This window comes from Electrona antarctica (assembly GCF_951216825.1).
Source record: "Electrona antarctica genome assembly, chromosome: 19".
Taxonomy (NCBI): domain Eukaryota; kingdom Metazoa; phylum Chordata; class Actinopteri; order Myctophiformes; family Myctophidae; genus Electrona; species Electrona antarctica.
Genome location: NC_136800.1, coordinates 25,280,589 through 25,302,781, shown reverse-complemented (window position 1 = coordinate 25,302,781; position 22,193 = coordinate 25,280,589). Strand labels below are relative to the sequence as shown.

The 22,193-nt window shown below is 46.7% G+C and overlaps 2 protein-coding genes across 2 annotated transcripts; both read right to left on the bottom strand.

The window, feature by feature from the left end:
• Positions 1–2,450: 2,450 nt before the first annotated feature.
• Positions 2,451–17,062, bottom strand: LOC306942945 (deubiquitinating protein VCPIP1-like). The gene is made up of 3 exons (XM_079529140.1): positions 14,165–17,062; positions 8,470–8,556; positions 2,451–7,809 (listed from the first exon to the last, which is right to left on the bottom strand). Exons 1-3 carry the CDS (start codon positions 16,887–16,889, stop codon positions 6,911–6,913), a joined length of 3,711 nt encoding a protein of 1,236 aa, XP_079385266.1. The 5' UTR covers positions 16,890–17,062; the 3' UTR covers positions 2,451–6,910.
• A 2,705-nt stretch (positions 17,063–19,767) lies between these two features.
• On the bottom strand, positions 19,768–21,561 carry LOC306943066 (deubiquitinating protein VCPIP1-like; the record flags this gene model as incomplete). The annotated part of the gene is made up of 1 exon (XM_079529271.1): positions 19,768–21,561. One exon carries the CDS (start codon positions 21,559–21,561, stop codon positions 19,768–19,770), a length of 1,794 nt encoding a protein of 597 aa, XP_079385397.1.
• Between the last annotated feature and the right edge of the window lie 632 nt (positions 21,562–22,193).

Sequence of the window (22,193 nt, the reverse complement as noted above, 5' to 3'; positions counted from 1 at the left end):
ATTACGGTGAATATGGTTAGATACCATATAGTTAGTTAGTGCTGTGTAACTACGTTTTTTACTTACTTATTTACTTTACATTATTGTGATGACGAGTCTGTCCTTTAGGCCAGGCACTAAAATATATATAGTGAAAAAGTAGTGAAAACAGACAATCTACAAGCTCGCAACATGGCACAAGCGATGCGTTGTGCGCTTATATATTTGCTTTTTTCACTAGTTTGGGTCACAGGCAAAAGTCTAATCTCTCTTTTAGGTCTCGACCTGAAAAGTTTGGGAAGCACTGCTTTAGGGGTAGGAGCAAATGAGACACTACTAGAGCAACACGCACACCTTTTATGAAACTTGTTTTCTCTATTGAAAAAAAACACGCAATCATGTTTTCTGTATTGATGTGGTTTGTGGATGTGAAATGTGAATGAATATTCTAGTCTGCTGATTTAGGATTGATTCTGCTGTCAATTCATCATTAACATCGATGACGGTGGCAGTGCCTTGCTCTATTACACAGAGAATAGAACCCTCAACTTTTGACAGTGAGTGGTATAAACCCACAGCGGACATTAGAATGTGTTTTTCAGACTAGCATATGTTATGGAAGAATGTGAACGTATTGTGCTGTTTAGCTGCTCTCCAGACAGAGAGGTAATGAATTATGAACTATAATAAAGATGGCGGTGCACCCCTACATACATAATTGTGCATGGTGTTATGCAACGGAAATTGGAGATTGTATACAGTGAGGTTTCACTCGGATCACTCCTGGACTGACCTACTCCTAAGTGTCTTTATTGTTGTAATCGTGTAGTTTCATGTGAGTTGAAAGGAGTCAATGAAATGACAGCTGTGAAGTTATATTTTTGAAAAGTAAACTCACTTTTTGTATGCGACTGTTCATTAAAGAACCTGTTGGCTTTTGTGAAGAATGGTGTCATGTGACATCTCATTTAAACCTCTTAAAGGGATGTTTCCCTTTAAATGTACAGTATATTCTGGCTTTTGTGTGCAACCTAGATAGATTTTAATTTGCTTGATTCAATATTTAGATATTTGATATGCATTTGATCAGATACGCCCCTTTGTATATAAACCCATTGAACTTCAAACTCACAGGTGCCATGGGGGGTGTTTTTTTCAATTACCTATTTTATTTTATATATTTTAATAAAAATAAAAATTAAATAAATGGTGTATTCAATGAGTCTTAACATTCACTAGAAGAACAATATCAGTCACTGGAAACGGGGGCGTGTGTTTTCATGGTGTTTGAATTTCAATCGGTTTAACTTTATAAAGGAGGGTGCCTACTGTGCCTTGTCTGGTAAAGCACCTAGTAATCAGTAGAGTATTCATCTAATCTACCCTGCAGATAATCCAGCACCACCATTACCAGTTGCAGCATTAAAGTGATAACACATTAATGCATCACTGATTACAAGTTGTGGTAATGCTACAGTAAAAAATATAAATAAAAGAGCCAAATTAAGCCACTAGGTGTCACTGTTACATTGTCCATTAGGGACTGTGAATAGCTCTGGTCCATAGCCTACTCTGCTTCTACCCTGCAGTATAAGGCTATGGGACTTTCGGTTTTAAATCTCAAATCGAAATCAGGCCAGCCTCTCCTCTTTAGTGGAAATCTCACGAACGTTTGACCTACTCACCAATACAAAGACGCGTTGTGTCAATAGAAAGCCTACTTTCCTTAGTGGACACACTCTGAGCCCCCCACCACACATATAAACGGTAGCCTACTTTTTGGCCAAAAGGGGATTTTGTTTCCACCGGGAAAAAAATACTTTGTTACTCCAATGCGCCCTCTACCGATATTGCCCAGAGAACTGCCTCATAGAGAATATTTTTCCTCCGGTGAAAAAAAAATCCCTTTCTGGCCAAAAAGTACCGTTTATACATGTGGTGGGGGGCTCAGAGTGTGTCCACTAAGGAAAGTAGGCTTTCTAATGACACAACCCGCCTTTGTTTTGGTGAGTAGCAAAAACGTTCTTTTAAAATACACTAAAGAGGAGAGGCTGGTCTGATTTCGAAAGTCCCATAGCCTTATACTGCAGGGCAGAATCGTAGAAGCAGTAGAAGGCTATGGACCAGAGCTAGACTGTGAAGAGATGCCAGCACAGTAGCACAGTACATTTACTCAAGTACTGTAAAATATATGTGGTACTTTTACCGGAATATGTACATTTTTCAATACTTTATACTCCACTACAATTATTTGAAAACTTTCGCTCCAAAGTTTCTGTCGGCTTAGATTACAAAACCCACATTACCTGAAAATGAATCCCCAGTTTATACTTACAGCATCTACCGGTATTTCAAAAACAGCCTATCTACAACCCCAAAGATCGGCTACTTAATTCGGGAAAGGTTTGTATAAATTTGAGCACCAGAAATGAAGTGGAAAAGCTACCATTGACCACAACATACAAAACACATCCAGGAGGTACTTTTATTGTTGAGCAGAAAAATGTGTCACACATGCAAACAGCCATGTTCGAAGCCTTCTTTATCATCATCCATTATCTTTATTTATTAGCAAACCAGAGGAAGTTTAATAACAAAAACAAAATGAAGTGCTGAACAAATCGTGTTTCTGTACAAGTCAAAGTATACTACAATATATACTATTATCATACAAGTGGCAACGCAATGGAGTTAGTATACAGCAGGCAAAAACAAAACAAAAAAGTCAGGTTTATTACAAGTGTTGTCTGTGTTAACACCGTTCACTATTTTCTGTGGTTCTCAAACCACTATGACCCCCCATAACTCTGCAAGTGTACAAAACGGAACCAAATGGACCCATACGGGTCCATTTGGTTATTTTGTACACATTTTGTACACTCGCAGTTACAGACCTATTAAGGGTTCCTCAAGGACCCTACTTTTGAGAACCCACTGCACTACTTTGATGCACTGTACAGCTAGTAGCTAGTTATTACCTCTGTTTTGTCAAAGTCCTATGAAGTCTGATACTGTTTTTTTATGTGTTGTTCACTTGAAGAAAAAGCATACGAAAAATATTATCGTCAAAGAGAAAACAACCTGTGATTCACATCAGAAGACAGAAACCTTTAAGAGACCAGAGCCTTACTGGCCTACTGCTGAAACCAAGAACTTTAAAAGCTACAATCCCACACACATTGTGTAATGAATGAAATGTTATTGTAACCAATCTGTATGGTAGAGTATGTTAAATGAGCCCTTTTTCAACCTCATCTAAGTGTAATTGGTCCTCACTAATGCTCGTTATAAGATGGCATCATTTCAGTCTACTCGCGTCGTCTCGGAGGAGGGGCTGTGGACAGTTCAGAAACCTGGTTTAGGTTTGGTCATTTCAATGAATCAAATTATTTGATTTTATGCGAGAACAATGGCTTCTATTTGAGCATGCTGACTTTTCAGGAAGAGAAAGGCCATCACTTGCACGTCACTGGCAGGTGGGTTTCTGAACTGCCCACAGCCCAGCAATGAGACAGAGACACAGTGAGGAAGACAAGCAATGGTGCCATCTTCTAATGAGCATTAGTGAGGAGCAATTCTATGAGGATAAGGTTGAAAATTGGTGAAAGTGTTCCCTTACTACAATATACTGTAACTAGTGCATGTGCATCGGCATCGGATGGAGGTCTCCCTACTCTTCCGTTGAGACATTTATTGTTGTAGTTTAAACATTGTTCCAAAAAACAAAAAGGTTTTTTTTTTAAGGCGGTTAAGCTGACCAGGTCATTTCAAGAGCAAGGAGGACGACATCTGGGTCTTTTTTTCATTTCAAGGACCCACTCATTTGATAACATTTTTAATCTCACAGACCTGTTTGTACACTCTCAGAGTTACAAATCCATAAAAAAAAGGTTCCATTTGGACCTGATGTTTATCTAGGCACATTCAGAAACTAACATATGATAAAGTCAAATATTTGTTCACTTTAGCTTTAAAGTGAGTGTAATTTCATCCTAGTATTATTAGCGATGTCACTTCCTGGTTTGTTGGAGCGACATGTTCAAACTACCAATCGAACGAACACACAGGTCCACCACACACCTGTAAACATCTAGGAATCCAGCTTGAATCGATAAATTAATTGGGGCAAAACAGACGTGACGTGAACCCTGGTGTCATTATTCTTGGGGTGAACATTTGGTGAAAATAATCGGCTATTTTCACCCAAGAGATTTGGCAGAGAGGGGGGAAAAGGGAGCATAACTAGTGCAAAGCCCTGGGGTACTCCGGACAACATAATCCTGTCACAGAATGAAAGAACAGTCTTGGAAGAGACCACTTGAATTTCCTTTTAGGATATTAGTATTATTATTGGTGTAGCAGTTTGAAAGTTTATACATAGTATATTATGAATATAGTATAGTATGATAGTACATTGTGTATTGGCTCAGGGGTGTAATTAATATCAGGTGACATATATAAGGGACCATACTGTAATCTTTGGTCATGTTGTTTTGGGGAACAATAACATCCTCATTGCTCTCGCGAAAGACACATGAAATCAAAATAATAAACGTGATACATAATGCATGTCATTCTTCAAACCCAACAAACTCAGATCCTACAAACATTAATAGACGTCAACTCTGAGAAATTATGAAAGGTTGAGTTATGATGTGATGCCAGGAAGCTCCTCCTCTCTGAGAGAAAGCAGAGAAGTGAATTGAACCAAATGCTGATGGTTCAAACTCCATTTAGAATCCGTCGCACCACTTCTTGCTTGCCAGCAAGAAGTGCTTTTTTATTTATTTATTTATTTAGAGTAGCAAATCATTTTTTATACCTTTTCCTCCCTATTTAGTCAGTATGCCAACAAATTCCTCCCCACACCTTTCCGTGTTGCCACTGCTGTTGTATCCTACTGGCTCTATTGCCAGTGAGGAGCCCCCACCGGGAGGACGTAGCGCCTCTGTCCTACTCCCCGTAGGTCAACATTCCCCAATGACAGGCTCTGCCCCCAGCCTGTAGGAGTACATGCAGTGACAAATATTACCCTGCCTGCCTGGCTTCCCAATCCCGATCAAGTGCTTAGTGTTAAAACAAATATCCTAACGCATAAAGATTTGGCGCCACCCCTGTAGTAACTCTGAGGACCCCCCCAGGGGCCCCAGACAACCCTGTTGAAAACTCCTGCCCTAGACTCTACGGTAGTGGACTTTACCTTACCCATGCACCAGCCGAGAGCCAATGAGAAGTTATCTTAGGGGCACTTTGGGTGGCACAGGAATAAAGTCACCACAAACCACCAAATAGGCAAGGGGGTGTGAATCCATCCACCATGGTGCATCAAGCTTGGCCTGTGCTCAATGCACACCAGCCACATTGGATAGATATTGGGCCTCTCCCTTACTTCCTGCAGAGGTGTTACCAATTATGCCAATTTTAGGTTGTGTTCCATTCTGGTCAAAAAGAGTCAATTGTATGTGCTTGTTGGCTCACTGGAAACCAAACACTCTGCTAAACCAGTGTGTCTCTCAACATATGCTGCAGGAGGTCCTTGTGGTTCCTCGGGAGGGTTCCAGATGGCCCCTTACATGTGTGAAACTCTTGAGCATACAAATGGACCTATAAGGGTCCATTTGTACACTCTCAGATGGGCGTCCTTGAAATTAAAAGGTTCGAGAACTACTGTGATACACTGTACACTCAATGGAACATAGCCTTCAGTAGTATCATTGGCAACAACTGTGAAGGGAGTAAGGAAGTGGCCCAATTTCTTTCCAATATGGCTGTAGTGCATAGGGCGGTGTTCGCAGGAAAGCCAGGGCATGGAGGGTGGGCTCTGTCTCTGCATGAATGACACCTACAACTTAATCGTGGAGTCTGTTTGGGTGGGGTGTGGAACTAGGAGGAATAGTGTTCTTCCGCATGCGTTATGTAGAATCGATCTTGACGTCACGTATGTCGGACAAGACAAATGGTCGTCTGCACTCGCCCCCACGAATGGCTAATTGCAGTGACATGGCAATAGATATGTAAGGGGAGTTGGCAGAACAACTAAATCGGGAGAAAAAAAATACTAAAAAAAGGATATGAAAGGAAAAGAAAAAACGTACGTTGCTGGCAAGTGACAGTGTCGTACTATGGAATATAAATTAGACACCGCTCTGACTGCTGCAGCTACAGGGTTGGTTTTGAAATTGACTAAAGCAATGTTTTGTAGCACAGCAAAGCAATGTTTTTGTAGTGTCGGGTGTAGAGGGTGTAGAGGTGTAGAGGGGGTGGGGTAAAGGCTGCAGCATACTCCAAACTGACGTCCAAACTTTGTTCAGCTCGTATTTGCATCCTTTCTTCCAAAAAGCGCAATTCTACCGGCAGCGAAAAATTTATCGTTTTGAAGAGGAAGGCTGAGGAAGTTATGAGGTACAAACACCTTTATAATAATCCCTCTCTGATCGACCACAAACACAACTAATTTAGATGGCAATTAATTCATGGAGAGAAAAAACACACGCACACACACACACACACTGTCCACCGGAACTCAGAGGGGAGTATAAAATGGTTTAGTTTTTTTCCGAACTTTGTTTGGTGTCGGAAGAGCCCTCCCGAAACCGGGAGAAAAAGTTTGGCGTCGTTTGGAGCATGTTCAACAATCTCTGCTGTGTTGCAGCTTTCAGAGTTAAGACTCAGAGTAGGATGGATCCTATCTACAGGAATGCTTTTGTTTTCACACACCCTGCCCTCCCAGTATACCTCCCGGTAGCCCCTCCTGCCTCCCAGTAAACCTCCCGGCAGCCCTCGGTGCGTTTAGCGGCAGCGCACAAGCGGCTGCGTCAGCGATGAGATCGGCGGCTGTCGAGGAGAACCCTTCTTCATTCATTCTACTCTTCATGCAGTAAAACAAACAACCAAAGAAACCACAAGCTGATTGGAAGACCAACAACCTGGATCAGGAGTGGTCCATGGGCTCAGTGGCGGGGAGGCGGAGCTCATTATCCTGGCTCTCCATCTCTTCCTCGTCCTCATCCTTCAGGGGGCCGGCGGCCGCGGCGGCGGCGGCGTCACCACCTTGTGCTTCGGGCTGGAGCGCCGACACGTCCATGGAAGACGCCACCGGAGGCAATGATTGGATGGGAGGCACGGACTCGGTGCCGGCCGCTTTATCGGCCCCGTCTGTCCGCTGCCTGGCGCCCGGGGGGGCCCCGGGGGTCTCTTTGGGCCCCTGGGAGACCTGCTGCTGCTGCCGCAGGTGTCGGTCCATGGAGGCCTGGATGTTGGAGACGTTCTCCAGCAGCCTGCGTCTCTGCTCCTCCACGTAGCCGGGGTCCAGCAGCGCCCCCCGGCTGTCACGGGACGTGGCCACGCCCGGCGCCACGCGCACTAGCTCCCTGATCCCGCCGCCCCCCAGCCCCGCCTCCTCCGGAATCTGCCACAGCTCCGCCCCCCGAGTCACGCTGTCGCTCAGGTCCACCCCGCTGCTGTGCTGCCGTGTGATTGGCCGGTGCTCCTGGGGGGAGGAGCCCCCCGTGCCGCCGCTGCCCAGCGAGTGACCTTTGCCCTGGAAGGCGGTGATGTTCTGAGTGTGCTCCTTCTTGCGGACCACGCCGCCGCTGCCCAGCCTCAGGACGCCGCCTCCTCCTACGCCCGTGTGGGCGGGGCTCCCCTCGCGGCTCCGCCCGGAGGAGGTGGAGTCGGCCAGCGCCTCCTTCACCAGCTCCTCTACGTCAGGCCCTACGGGGAAGTGGCCCACGGCGTCCACGCACAGTTCCACGCGCTGCTCCGCCCCGTTGTAAACAAACGTCTTACCACTGAGGTGAGGCAGGCTGCAGTGTTTACCGTCCAACAGACCTGCACACACACACACACACACACACACACACACACACACACACACACACACACACACACACACACACACACACACACACACACACACACACACACACACACACACACACACACACACACACACACACACACACACACACACACACACACACACACACACACACACACACACACACACACACGTTAACCACTATTTTCACAGTGATTACAGTGTGGAGGCTCCTCCCCCCACCACCAGAGTATCCGTGTCAAGCACGCATAGGGAGCAAATCAAGCCCCCAGTGAGGCTCTCCAACGTTGAGGCGCTCAGCCCTAGTGGTAAGAGCGGGGACTGCAGGCGGACCCGTGGAGTTATTTAGCTGCGGACCCTCATATAAAACAGTTTTTTTCCAGAGACCCCCCCCCCCCCCCCCCCCCCAGAAGCAAATTTGAATTAAAAATGTTCGCTCTGAAAGAATAAATATTCAAAGATGTGCGCCCCATTTTCACAATTTAAAAAAAATAGCAAATCTACAAGCTTGTAGCGTGGCACTCTGCCGCACTATGAGCTTGTAGATCTGCTATTTTTAAGTATAACTTAAGTATAACAGAATCCTTGGCCTTCCTGAATGGGTTAAATAGTTAACACACGTGTTGAGTAGGGTTGAGGAGAGAACATACCCATATCTTTCTTGACGATGTTGAAGAAGACACCGCCCTGCTGGAACAAGTGAGGCATTTTCTTCGCATACGACCACACGTCTTCACCTGCAAATCAAATCACACAAGTCACAATTGCACCTCACCTCCTAGCATTCACCTCTTCACGCTCCACCTCACCCCATAGCACTCACCTCTTCAGACTCTACCTCACCCCCTAGCACTCACCTCTTCAGACTCCACCTCACCCCCGGCACTTACCTCTTCAGACTCCACCTCACCCCCTAGCCTAGCACACACCTCTTCAGACTCCACCTCACCCCCTAGCCTAGCACACACCTCTTCAGACTCCACCTCACCCCCTGGCACACCCCTCTTCAGACTGCACCTCACCCCCTAGCACACACCTCTTCAGACTCCACCTCACCCGCTAGCACACACCTCTTCAGACTCCACCTCACCCCCTGGCACACCCCTCTTCAGACTGCACCTCACCCCCTAGCACACACCTCTTCAGACTCCACCTCACCCCCTGGCACACCCCTCTTCAGACTGCACCTCACCCCCTAGCACACACCTCTTCAGACTCCACCTCACCCCCTAGCACACACCTCTTCAGACTCCACCTCACCCGATAGCACACACCTCTTCAGACTCCACCTCACCCCCTGGCACACCCCTCTTCAGAATGCACCTCACCCCCTAGCACACCCCTCTTCAGACTGCACCTCACCCCCTAGCCTAGCACACCCCTCTTCAGACTCCACCTCACCCCCTAGCACACCCCTCTTCAGACTGCACCTCACCCCCTAGCCTAGCACACCCCTCTTCAGACTACACCTCACCCCCTAGCACACCCCTCTTCAGACTGCACCTCACCCCCTAGCCTAGCACACCCCTCTTCAGACTCCACCTCACCCCCTAGCACACCCCTCTTCAGACTGCACCTCACCCCCTAGCCTAGCACACCCCTCTTCAGACTGCACCTCACCCCCTAGCACACCCCTCTTCAGACTGCACCTCACCCCCTAGCACACACCTCTTCAGACTGCACCTCACCCCCTAGCACTGTTTCCCCACTTTTTGTCACCTTTCATTCGATAGATGCTAGTTTAGTTCACTATGCAGAATGATATACAGCACTGTTTCCTAAACAGTTGGACGGGACCCAATTGTGGGTCACGGACACATTTTATGGGTCTTTGCTTTTTGTTTCCTACATTTTGTTTTTAATTATTATCAGTTGAAAACATTTGCAAAGAACATTCCCAAAAAAGCAATATTTGACTTTTTTTTAAGAAATCAAAGACAAACAAATGTTGGAGCTGTAGTGAAAATAGCCAATCTACAAGAACACAATGCGGCACGAAGCGACGCGTTGTGAACTTGTAGATCTGCTATTTTCACTAGTTTGAATTGACATTTCTTGACTACAGTATGTTAGTTATGTTATCATGTTTTTGTTACTTCGATCTTATTTTCTTGATCACATATCTACAGAATGTTATTAAATGTAAAGACAGATTCTAGGTTAATTGTTTAACTGGAATCCTATAGTTTCAAATGCACAGAATGTTATTTAGATACGTAGCACGTTGTTTAGATAGATGCTAGGTTAATTGTTTATGTGGTATCCTAAGCTATGTTTTCACTACAATGTCAGTATATTACCTCCTAGACAAATTGCATAAGGCTATTCAGTAGTTGCTTTGAGGCACTACAACTACAGTAATCTCTCTGCACTCTACTTCAGACTGTTTACCTTGTCGTTTATTGACTAGAGTTCATACTCTGCTTATTGCGATTTTGCACTTGTAAGTCTGTCTGATAAACGCCTAAATTGAAAATTGTATTTGTACAAGAAAATCACACCTGTGCTCCCCCCCCCTCTCTCTCTCATTAGCAGGCAACAGTGCAGCACTATATCTCTCTCTCTGTTTCTGGCACAACAGCACCACTTTTGCCCCTACTGGTACTCATAGTAACATAGTCACATAGGTTAAGACGGACATTGCTGTTCCTTGGAGTGGTTGCACCACTCAAAAACTAGGGAGTGAACATTGCTAGTTCAGAAACCTCTCTTTCTCAAGAGTGTGCTTGACGTTTTCCTACGAGGCACTCGGTCGGTCAGTATGTTGGTCAAAAGTCCAAAAAGTACCTGAGAGCTTATCACAAATGACAGGTAGGTGTGTGTGTGTGCGTGTGCGCGCGTGCGTGCGTGCTACAGTATGGTCAATGTATTGTGAGTTTGTTGTGAACATTAAAGTACAACGGTACATTTTAGTTTGTGTATGCGAGTGTGTTATTGTGCGTGCGTGTTGTGCACATGCAGTTTAAAGTCCACCTGTAATGTCACTATGGAACAGCCCCTCCCACACACCCAGGCAATCCTGTTGTACAATAATCTATAGCCAACACAACCACTTAAAACTGGCAACCACTTGCATCACAATTCTAAAACCGGGGTTTGCAACTGGACAGTGGCGCTGAGTTGTATAAAGATGAAATAGCTCTCCTTTCCTTTCCCCCCCATTTACTCAGGCTTTTGTGATTCACCCCAGCCATTTTCTTTTTTAAGTTGCTGATTGAGTTCAGGTTCATTTTATGAGACACACCCCCCCTTCATATATAATCCCTTAACTTTATTTTAAACATGTTGAATTCATTGAAAACACCCGGCCTTGGTTCTGGTGACTGATATTGTCCTCCTATTACATGAGTGTTCTTTCAATTACTTTTTTCATTTATTTTCATTTCGCCCCTTCACGTATAATGAGGACAATATCAGTCACCAGAAACAAGTATGGGTGTTTTCAATTAATCTAAAATGTTCGAGGTTACAATGGGTTTGTATAGGAAGGGGGTGTGTCAGTTAAAATGAATCAAATATCTGAATACTGAATCACTCTCGAGTGCACTGCACACAAAGCCAAAGTAGTCCTTAAAATGACCCAAAATATCGATTTAAGCATAATTTCATACTTTGCATCACAACAGTGTCGTGCAAAAAACATTTAAAATAGTCGATCTACAAGCTCACAATGCTGGCTACTTTCACTATTTTGGGTTGCACTGAATGCACTCCTAGTTACATCCATGGGATAAAGCAGAAACGAAAGGTGGAGAGGAGTGGAATATAGTGGAGTATCTAAAAAATACAAACACTAAAAGGACAGACACTATACATGGTGTACTCGAGTAAATGTATACTTGGTTACGGTCTACCACCGTGACTCAGCATGTGACTGAGGCCACACACGACAAGGGACACACCGTAGCCTAGACCAGGGTTTCTCAAAGTGGGTGCCATGGCAGATCTACAAGCTCACAATTGTACGGTACAGTACAGTAATAACAGTATGCTACGGTACAGTAGAGTATGTTACAGTACAGTATGGTACATTACAGTACGGCACAGTACAGTACAGCACGTTATGGTACAGTACAGTACAGTACGTTATGGTACAGTACAGTATGGTACGGTAGTGGCTCAGGGCTAGAGTGGCTGGATGGTAACCGCAAGGTTGCCTGTTCGAACCCGGGCTCCCCCAGAGTTAGTGTCGAAGTGTCCTTGAGCAAGACACTGAACCCCAAATTGCTCCTGATGTGCTGATGTGCCTTGCATGGTTTCTTCCGCCATCGGTGTATGAATGTGTGTGTGAATTGATGCACAATCTATGTAAAGCGCCTTGGATAAAGGCACTATATAAATGCACCATTTACCATTTTACAGTATGCTACAGTACAGTACAGTATGGCACGGTACAGCACAGCACAGTACGGTACAGTACAGTAGAGTAAGGTACAGTACAGTACAGTACAGTACAGTACAGTACAGTACAGTACAGTACAGTACAGTACGGTGCAGCACACTAACGTATGGTACCGTACAGTACAGCATGGTTCAGTATGAGTAGAACAGTACTGTACGGTACAGTACAGTACACTCCAATGCACAGCAATGTGTGCCCCTATGTATGTCTCCATGTATGTCTCCATGCATGTATGTCCACTTCAGTACGGCAACACAGACACACACACCCATTGACCACTGCAGCAGCAATCTCTCTACTCTACAGTACAGCCATTGACCACTGCAGCAGCAATGTTACAGACAATAAACCATGTCATTACACAACAAATGCCATCTTATTTCCAACTACTTCCCGTCTGCATTTACACCTTATTCTCCATGTGCACCAATCACACTCATTACTCACTACAAATAGCAGTGCAACATTGCAAGGGTGACAACATCGCAAGGAAGCCAACGACGCGTGGCGCTAGAATCGAGACCGGCCAAAGGACAGTCGAGTTTCTAGTCTTGACAATTGTTCCCGGTACGTATAAAAATAAATTGAATGCTTTAAAATACTACTGTTGGTTTATAAAGCATTGCATGGTCTATACGGCCAAAATACATTTATCATCTTGTTTGTGTGATATCATGAACGCGAACCTGCAACACCCTAATCCAGCCTAGGCGCCCAGGCGGCTACGACAGCCGCCCGGGCCCGACATGCAAATGTTTGAGAACCACTGACAGAACTTGTTTTTTAGAAGATTTTGAGAAAATCTTTTTTTTTTTTTTGAGTCTGCCTCAAGAGCAATCGATTGCGTTTCGGCTTGGATCAATGGAACGAACAGCAGTATTAAGGTCCCTGCACACAGAGCATGTTTTTCTGATTTTTAGCGGCGTTTCTCCATAGTTTTTCCGAAAAACACTTCCAGTGTGCAACCACCTTTATAATGGAAATTCACCTTGCAAGTGAAAAAGAAAATACCATGACATTTATATTATTAGTAAAATCTTTGTGTTTTGCCAATTATTTGGGGGGCGACTTGTAATATCCTCACGGCCCACCAGTGATCCCCATTCCACAGGTTGAGAACCACTGTTCTAAATCACACATGGGCAAACATACAGCCTGAGGGCCAGAAACTAAAATCCAACTTCCTCAAAGGAAAATGAAGCATTCTGCATCAAGTCTATTATAACATATTGTCTTTCAGCAGTGACATATTTCTGACAACTGGCAAGATTAATTTAAAATAATCAGGCTAATTTAAAAGTTGATATGGCACTCAAGTGGGTCGTTTGTAACCACAGAGTACACCGGAGTGACACATACAGCTGTAAAATAGTGTTATGCTAATTGCTATAGGACTCAAGCCTTCTAGCCTGCCAACTAGTCTGTAGTCTGTTGTAAAGTCATGTCTACCAAATTAATGCAATTTTAACATAATTCATAATCTTCTATGGGGGTCCCTGGCACCAAATAATAATGTATAATTTTGGGGGTGCTTCTTGACATGAAAATGTTTGAGAAACATTTTCAAGTGCCTGGGAGTGCAGGTCACATGCAATGCAGTGTAGTTCATCGATTCTCAGTGCTTGGAAGTTGCCACAGTCTGGCAGAAACCTTGTATCTCCAGATTGTACCGCCCATAAATTAATACCCTACTTCATCGTACAAGAGTGAGCCAAAGTATCACAAATATTGATTTTGAAAGCGACAGTGAAACTGGTTAAGTGTGTCTGCCGGTTTGAGCTTGTGACTACATAACGACATTGAATCCATTATTTTTCAATTTTCTGAAAAAGTGAAAAGTAACCATTTTGTACATACAAATGTAATTGCTATAATGACGTTTGTAGCTTATCTTTTAGCTTCGCTTCGCTTTCATGTCGAGTCTTATCAACTCTTGAACTCACCCATCAAGGTTGCTAGGAGACACAGGGAGGACATCTCCAGGTCTATGCTGTCCTGTAGCTCTCTGCTGCTCAGCCGCCCGCCGCCAAGGCCCTCCCCATCGCCTTTCAGGAGGGCGGAGCCGGTCGTGCGAAGGGGCAAAGCCTCGGCCGGCGGGGCAGGGCTCTTCTCCTGCTGCGAGGACGGGACAGCGGTGCCCTTCTCCTCAGGGCCCCTCAGAATCTCCACGGTGACCCTGTCGCCGTGCTGCAGGGCCACCACGGGCTCGTTCTCCTCGCCGTGGGCCGGAGCCACCAGCTCCTTGGGCGGGAAGCCGTAGCGGATGCACTGGCGTGCCGGCGGCACAGAGAACTGCGCACACACGCTGCGCTGCAGCTCCGAGAAGGTGGTGCGAGCCGACAGCGTGAGTGTGGCCTGCCGCCCGTCGCTGGTGGTGACGCGGATCTTCTTCTCCTTATTGGACGACGGCGACAAAGAAGAGTATTTAGTGGGCGTGGCCGGAGCGGAGGAGGAAGAGGACGTTGTTTCTGGAGACCCTTTCCCTCCAGCTCCGGGGGACGCCGGGCGGCCGGGGTTCTTGTTTTCGTCCTGTTTGAGGCGGTCAGTGAGTCGTTTCTGGCTGAGCAGCGCCTGCTCACTGATGCTCTGCTGGAGGCTGCGCTCGGCACGGCTCATCGTCAGCTCCTCCTTGTGAATCGTCTTGGACTTCTGCCCCGTTAGGATGATCTTGGAGGGTGGCGGCTGACTGTCGCTCGAAGCCTGCTGCTGCTGGCCCTCGGCGACATCGGTGAGGCGATGTGCGTGCGCGCCGTCGATGTTCACCGGGTTGTACTCATCCGGGTTCTTCTTGGCTGTGTGGCGCAGGATGGTGTTCACCACCTTCTGCACCAGGGTCTCGCTGCCGAACTCCCCTGGAAAGTGCTTGGTGACCAGCTTCATGGCCACGTCGTACACGTTGCTGTTCAGCGACACATCCCCCTCGTACTGGAACCAGTACACCGTCTCCCGCACCACCCGCCCGCCCCACTCCAGGGTGATGGGGAAGGCCTCGGGCAGGTTGTCGTACTCCTTCGCCTCCCAGTAGTGCTTGAAGCCGCAGCCACACTTGCCGCCTTGTGAGCGAGTATTAGTGCGGTCGCCATCCAGGTACGCCACGGAGCCGTTTCCGTGGACGTGCCGGACAGAGGTGCCGTGGCACCAGTGGCACGTGGTCAGCGAGCTCAGCTTGTAGTCAGGCAGCAGGACATCCCGCTGCGGGTCGTAGGAGCACACCACGTTGTTCAGTGGGAAGCTGTAGTTCTTGTCTGGTCTCAGCTGGCCGTGTGTGGACTTGGCCAGGTTGTAGAGCTTTCCGCCGGGCGCCAGCCACTCGGGCGGGACATGGAGCTCCGACAGCGCCCCGCAGATCAGGCAGCGGTGGAGCCGGTTCTCCAACACCGACCTCCGCGCCGCCTCCGTCACCTCCTCCGGTTGGACGCCGATCACCCCCGTGCGGCGGTACACGTACTGGTGGACGTCAGCCACCAGGGAGGGGTGGATGCCGTGCTTCTCCATGAACACCTCCTCCATGGCGTTGACCAGGCGCATCAGGTACTTGTCCTGGAGGCTGCGGTCTCCACCGATCACACAGCTGCCGTCCTGCTCGAGCCGGATGTACTTCCTGATCAGCTCCTGGGGGACGCCCCAGGCTTTCGGCAGCAGCTGGGCAGGCAGCGTCGGCAGGACAGTGTTCTTGATGCCCACCAGAGGGATGTAGTGGTTGCGACCAGAGCTGCTCCACGCGATGCTGATGGGCTTGTTGAACTTGCCGTCTTTCCCCTTGCAGCTGTCCTCATGCACAAGCCCCGGCAGGAAGGTGGCGCTGTAATCCCCGGAGCTCCGCATCCCGCTGAGTGAGTCCAGCAGGATTATGGGCCGGTGGAGGACGTTGGCCAGGCCAAAGATGTGGATGTTTCTCAGTCCGAGAGGAACTCCCTCTGGGGGGATGAAGAGCGGGTCGCACTCGTTGATGATGTCCTCCCATTCGGCCGCGTCGATGAAATCCTGGAATAGAGCCTTGTAGCGGTCCAGGTTCTGTTTAAAGTTGAGTTTGAGGTTCTCTCTGAGGGCGTGCCAGAACAGCTCTCTGCCCACCAGAGCCCGGGACACGGCGTGGACCAGACAGTGGCCGTCTCCGTCCACGTGGACCGGGATGAGACACTCCTTGTTGCTGTTGGCTTTCTTGATCTCCTCCAGGGTGTCGTGGAGGTAGATGAGGGACCCAGAGCGGTCCTTGCCATAACCCACGGTGGACACATGTTCCGGTTCAATGAGAAAGGCCCTGTCTCCCAGCAGAGAACAGTCGAACATCTCACCTTGATTCATGTCCCTCAGCAGCTTAGCCTTGCCGCTCTGTTTATCCATGCCGTAGCGGGTCAGGACCGGAGACAGGAGCTTACAGTGGTAGTTGGAAAGACCCATCACCTTCACCAGCTCCGTGCCTTTCTTGGGGGCCCCCGTGACCCCCAGCAGGGCGTTCCTGAGCAGGTTGTGGAGCACCACGTCGGGATCGGTCACCTCCTCCACGTTCTGCAGGTTCTTCTGCTCGTGGCGCTGGCCACATTCGGTGCATTCGATGCTGATGGAGCCGTAGGCAGGGAAGAACAACCGGGCTTGGCATTTCGGGTCCGGGCAGGTACCGGACAGGATCCGCTTGTCCTTCTTCTTGGAGCTTTGCAGAAGAGACATTGTTTTGAATGGACGATAATTAAAGCCACAAACGGTCAAAAGATCTTACAGAACCATGGCAGTGCGGCCCGGTTCGGACTGACCCACCCAACGACTGTTTATTTGTTATTAGAAACACCAGAACAACACGGAAGCGGGTGCCTTTTTTCTCTCTATCGACGCTGTTATGTTGCGGAACGTAAATCCCACGTCGCCGCGGTGGCTTCTGGTAGTTGTAGTGTTTTGTATCCCCGTTCGTTCTAACTTGACGATTTATAAACGTTCGTCGGTCTCAAAACGTGCCGAGTTCGCAGAACTGTTCGCAGAACAGAAGTGTTGTAATCACACTAATAGCGTTGAATTGATTCAACTTCCAATGCCCAATTTGATACTTAAACCGAGCGATGTTTTCGTCAATTTGAGCCTCAGTTACCCAGAATGCAACTCGTTTCAATGTGTGGTACGTTTGGTTTGAGCAGGAAGTCTCATCACCGTTGATCGATCATTTATCGGTTTATTTTCTAGAATTGAGGTTTATACGTTTACTGTGTATTTATTGATTAGTGATCAATAATTAATTTTCTACTTGAAGCTGGTCCGATGGGAACCTGATCAATAACCCAGCAATGGTTATTGTGTGACTAAAAGAGAATTCAATATTAAGTTTGTTTGTTTAATATTATTATTATTATTATTATTATTATTATTATTATTATTATTATTATTTTACAATAATTGAAGGACGAGAGGGTGTAGGGTCACACACAGTGATTCATTGTTTACATGTGTAATGTTTTATGTTTTAATTTAATTTTGTCACAATTTTGTGTGTGTGTGTGTGTGTGTGTGTGTTACGCGCCGTGGTGTCAGTGTATGGCCAAATATGGACTGTGTTGTTCCACCTGTTGTTCCACCATGCCATGATGTGCCATCATGGCATCTGGCCTTAAAAGGATCCCTGGCTAATAGGACAAATATGACTTAAAATATTATACTTGCCCTCTAAAAATAAAATAAAAAAATAAAAACACCTTACATATTTTATTTCTTTCATAAATAAAGAATCTTTCAGTCAATAGGGACTGCTCCCGTTGCTGATGATGTTGATGATGTCATATGCCCATGTGTGGTCTAGCCCTATGGAATTATGGAACGCATATGCTAATAAAAAACAACTTAATACTTCCTAAAGTTAATATGAGCATCAAAGCAATATTTAAAATGTTTTTTATTAGCATGTGCATTCCATAATTACATAGGGCTGGACCACACATGAACATATGACATCATCAACTTGCGACAGGAGCAGTCCCTATATTGAGTGAAAGATATTTATGAAAGAAATAAAATATTTAAGGTGTTTTTATTGTATCTTTTTAGTAGGTAGAGAGAGGGCAAGTATAATGTTTGAAGACATATTTGTCTCATTAGCCAGGGATCCTTTTAACAAATCAGTCAGCATATACTGTATGGCCATAAAAGGGCCAAGGACTGACAGATATCTCCATTTATTACATGGATGTTTAATGCTTGATTCTGATTGGTCAATTGCCAAATTCAGCGGTGTGTTATTTCTGGATAATGACCGCTCCACTATAACAGTCAATGTTGCTCATTTGGCTTTTTGCCTTTTATTAAAAGGCAAGATTTCACAGGTTTAATGTTAATGCAATTTTGGCATTTAGCAGATGCTCTTAACCAGAGCGACTTACAATAATCAAGGTAAACGCATACGTCAAATGCAGAGAGACATTGTAGTGCCTCAGTAAACCAAGAACCTGGCATCAATCTATATACTATAATCAAACTAATCTGTACATTGAAACTAGGATGCCAGGTAGGTAACAACGAACCTATAGCATCTGTCTATACACCTGTTAACAATGTTAACAATTTCAACATGTATTCACTGTCTTAGTGTTATTTTTGAGGGGCGCTAGCCCTTCCTATGCACAGCTTTGTGTGTGTGTGTGTGTGTGTGTGTGTGTGTGTGTGGGGCATGGAATGTGATGATTTGATTGGCTGATGTATGATGATAAGAGCTTTCCCCTTTATTCACTGGCTTAATATTTTTGCCTTCTTATTCAATTGCTTAATGTTATCTTTTTGCCTTTTTACATATCCTGGACATGACACTAATATACTGCACTAGTGTACTAGTACATGATGTAGGCCTACATGTCCACCCACATGGCGCTGTCACAGGGACTTAGCCAAGCAGGGAGGCATTGGGTCCCATTTTTTATAGTCTTTTGTATGTGTATGTAGAGTTATAATATGCCACCGGAAATCCCCATGCATTAAATTCTATGGATTGCTCACATGTGCAGTAGTGTACCTCTGTGGGCAGCCCGAAAGTCGAGCCAACTGGTTGAAACCGTTCTTCCCTCCCAGTTCTGGGGGCTTGTTTGACTCGGCTAAATAATGGTTAATAGTGGTGCGTCTTCCCTGGATCTCTGAGGTCATGTTGATGGTGTTATGTTGTGACATCATGTTGGCCATGTTCATTGTCCTAAATGTCCTTCCCCAAATATGGAGGGGTGGCAGCAACTTGAGTCTGAGATGCTTCACAAAACGTGTGAATGAAATTCACACAAACAATTATACAAAAAAGAGAGAAACATGAGGGATTTACTTTCTTGGCCTACATTGAGAGCGTAGCCTACACAAGAAATCGGGCCCTGGTAAGGCCGGTGTTCTGCATCAGCCAGCTGCGTACAGACATAACCGGAAATCTCCCTGTGAGACAGTGACGTGTATAAAATATAAAGTGCAGTAAGAAGTCTCATTTTAGAATATTTTTCATGATGGACAGAGGCCGTTGGATTCAACATCTGGGTTTTCCTCTCAAATATAGGAGCACTGATCAGAGTTGTACGTCACACGATGTATGGGGCTATCAAATCCGGGTGTCACGTTGGTAACAACCAAGCGTATATAATATTTCCAAAATGGCCATAGCCTGGCCTTCGGTCGTCTCCTGCTGCTCTCCTTCGATGGGGTCCAGGTTTGTATTGGTGGTGATGAGGAGGATTTTGTTCACCACCCTCTGCACCAGGGTCTCGCTCCCAAATTCCCCCGGGAAGTGTTTGGTGACCAGCTCCGTGGCCACGTTGTACACGTTGCTGTTCAGCGACACATCCGTCTCATGCTGGAACCAGTACACACGGTCAATCACAGAACGCTCCGCCCACTCCAGGGTGATGGGGAACTCCTCGGGCTGGTTGTCGTACTCCTTCCCCTCCCAGTAGTATTTGAAACCGCACTTGCCCCCTTGCTTGCGCGTGTTGGTTTGATCCAAGTTGAAGTACGCCACCGAGCCGTTTGCATGGACTTTCCGGAGGAACGTTTTGTAGTGGCACTTGACGCACTGGCGTAAGTGCTGGGTCCTGTCGTCCAGGAGCAGGACATCTCTCTCCGGGTTATACGTACACACAAGTTCCTCGGTAACTAAGTATGGCTTGCCTGGTTTCAGACAGCCATCTTGTGACTTGGCCATATTGTAGTACGTACCACCGGATGCAAGCTTCTCAGGTGGGACTGAGAATGTCTGTAACGCCAGGCATTTAATGCAGCGGTTGAGCCGGTGCTCCGAAACAATCCTCTGTACCTCCTCTATCACCTCCTCCGGTTTGACCTCGATCATACCGGTATATTTCTTCTGGTGGTGATATTCGGCCACCAGGGAAGGATGGATGCCACCATGCTCATCCATGAACACCTCGTTCATGGCTTCGCCCAGGCGCATCAGGTAATTGTCCTTAAGGCTGTGGTCTCCACCGATCACACAGCTGCCGTCCTGCTCGAGCTGGATGTACTTCCCGATCAGCTCCTGGGGGACGCCCCAGGCTTTGGGCAGCAGCTCAGAAGGCAGTGTGGGCAGGACGGTGTTCTTGATGCCCACCAGAGGGATGAAGTGGTTGCGACCCGAGCTGCTCCACGCAATGCTGATGGGCTTGTTGAATTTCCCGTCTTTCCCCTTGCAGCTGTCCTCGTCCAAAAGCCCCGGCAGGAATATGGCAGAATAATCCCCGGAATTCTTCATCCCGCTGAGTGAGTCCAGCAGGATTATGGGCCGGTGGAGGACGTTGGCCAGGCCAAAGATGTGAATGTTTCTCAGTCCAAGAGGCATTCCGTCAGGGGGGGTGAAATTTGGGTCACACTCATTGATGATGTCTTCCCACTCGGCCACGTCGATGAAATCCTGGAACAGAGCCTTGTAGCGGTCCAGGTTCTGCTTGAAGTTGAGTTTGAGGTTCTCTCTGAGGGCGTGCCAGAACAGCTCTCTGCCCACCAGAGCCCGGGACACGGCGTGGACCAGACAGTGGCCGTCTCCGTCCACGTGGACCGGGATGAGACACTCCGTGTTGTTGTTGGCTTTCTTGATCTCCTCCAGGGTGTCATGGAGGTAGATGAGGGACCCAGAGCGGTCCTTGCCATAACCCACAGTGGACACATGGTCCGGTTCAATGAGAAAGGCCCTGTCTCCCAGCAGAGAACAGTCGAACATCTCACCTCGATTCATGTCCCTCAGCAGCTTAGCCTTGCCGCCTTTGTCCATGCCGTAGCGGGTCAGGACCGGAGACAGGAGCTTACATTGGTAGTTGGAAAGACCCATCACCGTCACCAGCTCTTTCCTTTTCTTGGGGGGGGCCTGCAGTGGTAGGATGACTGCCGCCAGCCCTGCTCCCATAAAGTTTAATAAAGACATTCAAGCCAACCAGGACGTCCAATATGGCACAGAATAGATCATTTATCAGTTTATTTATTTCTATTCTTGAGGGTATATGTTATTATTGTATAATAATAATAACAAATTATTACATGGATATACTGGGAATTTGTAAAAAAAACTTCTTAAATCTAGTTAACTGGGAACTGAAGAGTCTGAAGTTACAAAGCAACCTTTGAAAATCTTTGTGTCCTTGCTGTTTTACATTAAACCCCCTCTCACTCCTCATGGCTTTTTAAACTGAAGCTGAGTCTCGAATCATGCATCATCAAAGGATGCCATCAGTATGATGTCATCAGTGTGATGTCAATCCTGACCAAACATGGAGTTCCTCCCATGACTCCATACCCCCTCAGATACTTTGATCAGAAATATATCGGGCACTCGGTTGCTTTCGCACCACCAAATCCACCCTGGTGCATCCGAGAGAGGGAGAGGGAAGCCCTGCACTTACTCCTACGGGCCTAAAGTCAACCAAAATAGCTCCCACGCAGACCGAAAGTTGTGGCTTTTCTGGATTGAAACAGATTCATATTTAAAAATCACACCTGTGTGAAGCTATTGGGGCGCTCTAATCATCGTACATCATCATC

Coding starts and splice junctions, on each gene's coding strand:
- LOC306942945 (XM_079529140.1), bottom strand. CDS start 16,889: ATGTCTCTTCTGCAAAGCTCCAAGAAGAAGGACAAGCGGATCCTGTCC. Junction 8,557..14,164: donor TCTCCTAGCAACCTTGATGG/GTGAGTTCAAGA, acceptor TTTGATTTGCAG/GTGAAGACGTGTGGTCGTAT. Junction 7,810..8,469: donor CATCGTCAAGAAAGATATGG/GTATGTTCTCTC, acceptor GTGTGTGTGCAG/GTCTGTTGGACGGTAAACAC.